A 6,736-nucleotide genomic window follows, 5' to 3' on the forward strand; every position below is an offset into this window, starting at 1 on the left:
GTGCTTAATATTAACAGTACTGCAGTAAAACCTGCTTCCTATGAGTTATGGATGTTAAATAATGATAATAAACAAGTTACTTTTCTAAGACATACCAGTAAAATTTATATAAATCTGGGAGTGTGTCTGTTTTGTAAGTTTTTGCCATTAAGCCTGAAGTTCTCTCTGCCATCTTTAGAGCAGCGAAACAAAAACAATTTATCACAAACGACATCTATTCATGTATTTATCATTTCAAAAAACGTCAAAAAGACTGGTATCTTCATTCAGGTACAGTCAGCGTTAAGACCTGTGGGTTTGCTAAATTGCATTATGTAATTTAGAATGTAAAAAAGATATATGCAATTCCCACAAGTCACCACTAGAGGGCAGTGTACAAATCCAAACTCCATGTAGGTTTGGGTTACAAGAACATATTCTCAGAAAAAAGTTATATGAATAATACATCAAGTACTTTATTATAAATCATCTCTGATGTGTCGAAGTGATGATGAAACTGTTACCGCGAACCTGAGTAGGACTCATACAGCTGACGTGAATAAAGAGGTGAGAACTCATGAGCCAGATAGCACATGTGCAACTCTATGTGAACAGTCATTTAGATATTGGAAACAACAATGCAGTTATTTAATCTGCCTTTGCCATGAAAACGGACAGCTGTAGCTAGTTTGGACGTGAGATTTCCACCACGAAGAAAATCTGAGGGAACAGTGGTCCATAAATGCAGCGCCTTCACACGCATACAGTCTAAATCCACAAGCTTACTGTGATGGTAAGTTACACATTCACTCTACTTATGTCAACTTTTTCTCTTAGAGCTGTAACACACAAAGTTTGAACAGATACAGTGACACTTAATTATATAAAAAAAAGTTATAAAACACATTCAAAACATTGAAATTGTATACAAAAAAGATGCAATATTGACTTCCAGACGATGACTATAAAATATGAAATGTGATGGAATTTTACAATGGCTTTAGAAAAAAGAAAAACAGTGGACATTTGCTTTAATAAAAAAAAAAAAAAAAAAAATCCAGCCTCATTGAACAGGGATACATATTACAACCATATACAATCCTCCCCTCCTCTCCTACACCCACACGCTTCCCTTCCCCTCCCTCTCTGAGCCTCCCTGCTGGCCGCAGCAGCCTCCCGAGCCGCCCCGCCGCTGACGCGAGGCGGGCAGGTTCTTGTAGACGGCGCGGCTGTAGGGGATGAAACACATGCCCAGCTGGAGGTGTCGGGCCAGGCGGCAGAAGGCGGCGAGGGCCAGGACCAGCAGGGGGGTGAGCAGCAGGAAGCCCACGACCAGCAGAGCCACGCAGCCGGTGTCATCCAGCAGGTCTGAGCAGTACAGGGAGGTTCCGTGGGGCTGCACCTGGAGAGGAAAAGAGGGGGCATTTAACTTAAAAGTTAGAATGCATTAAATACTGCTTGGCCTTTTTACCTTTTGCAGTTGCTGTACACTACTTCCCCCCACAATGCATTGCACAAAAGAACCAAAGAAGATTTGTCACAGCTGCAAAAAATTAAAATCCAGCTCCGGAAAGATCTGCTAAGATCTTGGAAAACAGTATCAGATCTCTGGAATAACATAACTGTGGCTTTTCCTCCCCCCGAATTCCCAGTTTGATTGACAGTCGACATCATTTCCTGTTAGTACAAAAAGGAAGTGGAGCCCAGGACTCAGTCTGACCAGCTACTCCTCTCACACTTCGTGTCAGTCAGAAAAAGAAAAAAACAGACGTTTCCAGAGGAGATCTTACCGTGGAGTGGCAGAGGAAGCCGAATATGATCATGACGAGGGCAGGGGTGAGGATGACGCCGAACACGATGCTGGCCAGCGTGGCGTTGATCAGCGCGATGATCATGTTCTGTGCGGTGACCAGGACGGAGCAGGCCCAGCAGTCCAGAGAGCCCCTCAGCTCCAGGGGGCCGTCAGCGGCCTCGCTGCCCCCGAGAGAGTACGGCGGCGGCACCACGACCCCTGACCCCGCTCTGGACGGGGAGCCCCGCTCGGAGATTGTCTTCTCCAGCGTGCCATTCCGTGACAGACTCATGTTCTTTGCGGTTTATGCTGCAGGAGAGGAAAACACAATCTGTCAGAATCTTTTATTCTAACCCAGCACTTAGGAGTGGGGAAGTCTGCACAGTGAGATGATGTATATTTATCCGACCGTGCCAAGTATTTTAAGTATCTGATGTTGAAAAACCACATCCACAAAATAATCTAGTCTATTTGCTGTTGCACTGAAAAGCCCCTGATTTCTCCAGTCCAAGCACCAAAAAACACGGAAAAACTCCAAGTATGTTAATCCATTAAGCGCCGAGCGTCTTAAATAATGTGGTGAAAGGTGTGGAACGTCAACAAAGATAACTTCGCGGCGTTAAGTGCGAGGAAATGGGCTCCCCGCTGGCCCCACCTCCAGGCTCCAGCACGACCACCACCCAGAACAATGAGTCAGGATCAACTGGAAAACTGAAGGAAAAAAAAAAAGAAAAATTCCACTTAACGCTGATCCGAGAATCAGAACAATGTCAGAACGCTGATTTTTTTTTTAAAAGCAACGTTTGCCGCAGAGCAACGTTTAAAGTGACGAGAAAATGATTCATTTCCACCGTTTCCCCCTTTTGTGTGCGCGGCCACTGTTGTTCTGCCGAGCATCGTGTGAACACGTGTTTTACAAGCAATCTTTCATTGAGTTTCCGCCTGTCAACGTCATTTTAAGTAAATCACAGGTCACTAGATCTGTACCACCCCATCCCATCCATCATTAGCTCACTTGTTATGCTCCATAAAGAGAAAAGTCTGCTCTTGTTCATGGACACCGTATGATATCAGACTAAACCTTTAAGCGTGAACAGTGTCACATAGAGGATGCATGAACCCATCAGAGGACTTTATATTGTTAGGAATGTAGATACATGTGATTTGTAAGTCAAACTATCCTTATTTTTCTTCCAGACATTTTTACAGATTGGTTCTCCAACAGTCCTGAGGCCGGCGAACCATCCTTTCGAAAGACTTTTGTCATTTTGAAGCGGTTCTGTTTGAATCTGTCTTTCATTCAATCGGTGAGCGGCTCAAACGCTTCCCTTTCGATGATGTCATCAACAAACCCTTCCTGTTAGTTGATTGATTGATTAACGTCATGAAATTCGAAACTAACCCACCAGAATCACAGACTAAAGTTCAGGCTGAAAAATGTAAACTTTCTCCAGGGTCAGGTGTGGTATTTTTCTCGACCTTTAACATTCGATCAAATTAGAAACGTGAAAGTTTGTCGTACTCACCGTGCGATGTGTCAGAGGCAGCAGAGGATGGGACTCTGAGAGACCTGTGGAGCGGTGAGCGGCCGGAGACAAAGAGAATGTGAAGAATTTCCTCCTGATGTATGTCCTCTCTCTGTGAAAATCCAGATCTCGAGGGTGGTATCCAAATGTAGGTTGAGTTTCTCTGCTACTCAAATAAATCTAATACCTTCTCCTTTCGTTTTCCTGGCCGATTTCCAAAACTATCACCAGATATTTTCACCAGATATCCTGAGCGTCTCCCTCAGACCTCTCGTGGAACCGGCTCAGAAAGGAGCTCTGCAGACTGGAGGCGAATTCTGCTTTCCCACTGGCTTCGGCGCTTCCTTCCCTGACATTCTGTTTCCTCACTCCAACTCCAGTTTTGCGATATGATTGAGTGGATACCAGTGTGTGCCTGTGTGTGTGTGCGCGTGTGTGTGTGTGTATCCTGTGTTGCCTGTGATGCAAATGCTCAGAGAACAGGCTGGGGTATGTTTAAGGCTGCTGCAGGAGTCCGGGCAGGGGGGGGGGGAGCAGTGGAGGGTGTCTGAGATAACCCCTGGAACCTGGGGGAGGGAGGCCGAGTGTTTATTTGGACAGATTAGAGGGATCAGGGTATGCCGGCCAATCCGCAGCACTTTACACCCTCACTGAGGACTTTCTCTGCTCCGCTGTCAGACACTGATAAAGTGTGTTTCAGAATCCAAAACAGCTGAGTTGGTTTTATATTAATGTTCACACCGAACCACAAAAATCTGATTCATAACAAACTATGTAAACTAAAGATAAAGCGCAAATCGGGGCCTGCAACTCTCATTCCCGATTAAACCGCTGATTATTTTCTCCATGAAAGGATGAGCTCACCCGAAAAAATGAAGATTCAAGTCGTTATCTACTCAACCCCCCCACGCGTGGATGGAAAGTTTCTGAAGCTCCACAAAAACATTTATGGAGCTTCGCGGCGAAAAGAAGTCCTGCAGCATCTTTCTGAATGGCTGAAGTGTCTGTGGCTCCGCGCAGCTCGTTCGGCTTAATCCCGAATCCCCCGGCAACGCAAACTGATATGAAAACACATTATTTACACCCTTTCAAAGCTGAAACCGTCACTGTAGCTGCCATCTGAAGAGGGTGCACGAGCTCCAGCGCACATCTGGAGTTTAAATAACAGCTTTTAAGATCAGCCTGGGATCTGGGGGCTTCCGGAGATTGAGTGTATGAAGCCGTTTCATGCTTTTTTTGAGGTTGTTTTGGCCTACTTCTGTTGTTAAGGAGAATGCTGTGAAGCTCCAAAAATGTTTTGTGGACTACGATGGAGGATGGAGGATGGAGGGTGGAGGGTCGGCAGAAACTGAATGAATTTGTTTTGTTTGTCATTTTTGTCTGAACTGTTCCTTAAATCGTTTGGCCGTTTGGTCGATACAACGTCAGAATATGGTGAAAATTTCCAAAACTGTCCTCAAATGCATGACGAATAATTAAAAAAAAAAGTTTTTTCACGGAACTGATGATGGAAGTAGCTAACCGGTAAAACCATCTTGCTCCATCCTTATCTTTGTTCTGGTCAGGCAGGGTATATGAGTCAGGTATCTTTGCCAAATCAACATTTTCTCATGTTTCGCAATTTCGACTACGCGTGGTAGCTTTTGAAAACCACAAGTAGGAAATGCTCTGTACTTATTTTGACCCTGAGGTGCAGTGGCGTGCACAGACTTTTTGAAGGGCAGGGGCGAAAATTAGGGCACTTTAGCGCGCGTTTTGGCTCCCAGGAAGGCACTTTAGAGTGCGTTTTTGCCACCTAAGAGGGCACTTTAGCGCGTGTTTTGGCTCCCAAGAGGGCACTTTAGCAGGACTTTTGGCTCCCAAGAGGGCACTTTAGCGCGGGTTTTTGCTACCTAAGAGGTAAGTTTGTCATGTTTTAACCAGCCAAGGGGGCAGTTAAGTGTGTTTTGCCAACCAAGAGGGCACTTTAGTGCGAGGTTTGGCTCCCAAGAGGGCACTTTAGTGCGCATTTTTCAACAATTGGGCTACGAGGGGGGGCGACCGCCTCCCCTGCCCCCCCCCTTGTGCACACCACTGCTGAGGCGTAAAGTTGACAGTGAAAACCAGTGAGTTTAAACCCGGCCTGGACCGGGGCAAGCTCTCGTCTACTTTACCCGCAATTCCAAATGAGTACATTGCAGCAATTAAAGAATCATATTTACATTTGGGGGCATTTTGCAGACGCTTTTGTTTAAAGCAATACATACATTCCTACACTGATGGTGGTGGATGCCATGCAAGGTTCCAACCAGCACATCAGGAACAGTTTTGTGTTCAGTATCTTGCCCATGAACACTTTAACATTCAGACCAGGGGAACCAAACCAGCGACCTTTGGATAACAAGACGCTGGCCCTACCCCTGAGCCAGAGCCACATCACGTTTGAGGCATCAAGTTTAAGGCATCAAGTTGAGAAACTCTCAAACTTTCAGGATCACAGGGGAGGAATGCTTGAGTGCAGAGTTTGATTGTGTCTCACAGTTTCATTCTGGTTTATTTCATTACCAAAAGCTAAAAGAAAAAGGTTTTAATAGGCCTAAGTCATGATCCAATCCCTGCTACAGTCTCACTCACACACCGTACTGTACATCACTCCTGTAAGTGACGAGGCTGTAAACAATGAGACGGCACGACTCAGCTGCTCCCTGAAAGCACAGAGCTCTTGAATAAGAAGGTAAAGGGCAAGCCAGAGTTTCTTCAGTCTGAGAAGCAGGAATGACGGAGGACTGGCCCTTGACCTTTTGATGGAAAACAGAGCTCCGCTTTCAGAAAACATAAGGAAATGAGGATGGGGAGGAGGGGGGGGGACGCTGACTAATTTGGTGGGGGGAAGAGAGGCTATCATGGGACTGATAAGAAACCAGAGGGGCTCAGTTCAAAGGGTGAAATTAGTATTTTCGATATGAAAGCTCATTTTTGCATCCCACTCCGGACACCTTTGTTTATTTGTTTCTCAGATATACACCGCTCCCTGGTGAGAGTACGGGCGATTTTACACAGTCGTTACGCGGAGAGATGATCAAAGAGTCCGTGGCATTAGTGCTTCGAGAGAAAACATGTGGGAGCGATGGGTGGTTTTGCCATTAACAATGCCACAGTGTGCTGTTTATAAGCGTATGTCAATGTCTGAGGGGGCTGGTAGAGGAAGAGCGGCCTTCCTGTCCTTGGAACCAGGATATCCGCTGCCGTGTCCACGTTTAAGATGACATGTCCCCTGCATCTGCAGTTTAGTAATCGCATGTCCTCTTACCCCGGAGATTAAGACAGTAAGAATGGCAAAAATAGCAACAAGAGAGAACAAAGCTTTTGTTACGTAGAAGAGGTAATGAGTCAATCCGACAGTGAGGCGGCCTATTATTTATTTTTTAATAGTTTAATGTTTGTCTGCATTTGTTATAAT

General features: G+C 45.5%; 1 protein-coding gene across 1 annotated transcript; it reads right to left on the bottom strand.

Annotated features, from left to right (window-relative positions):
- Positions 1–212: 212 nt before the first annotated feature.
- tmem88a (transmembrane protein 88 a) lies at positions 213–3,760 on the bottom strand. The gene is made up of 3 exons (XM_030437081.1): positions 3,298–3,760; positions 1,770–2,080; positions 213–1,381 (listed from the first exon to the last, which is right to left on the bottom strand). The coding sequence occupies exons 2-3, from the start codon at positions 2,061–2,063 to the stop codon at positions 1,094–1,096; spliced, it is 582 nt and encodes a 193-aa protein (XP_030292941.1). The 5' UTR covers positions 2,064–2,080; positions 3,298–3,760; the 3' UTR covers positions 213–1,093.
- Between the last annotated feature and the right edge of the window lie 2,976 nt (positions 3,761–6,736).

The sequence above is a fragment of the Sparus aurata genome, chromosome 13 (genome assembly GCF_900880675.1).
Source record: "Sparus aurata chromosome 13, fSpaAur1.1, whole genome shotgun sequence".
NCBI classification, from domain to species: Eukaryota; Metazoa; Chordata; class Actinopteri; order Spariformes; family Sparidae; genus Sparus; species Sparus aurata.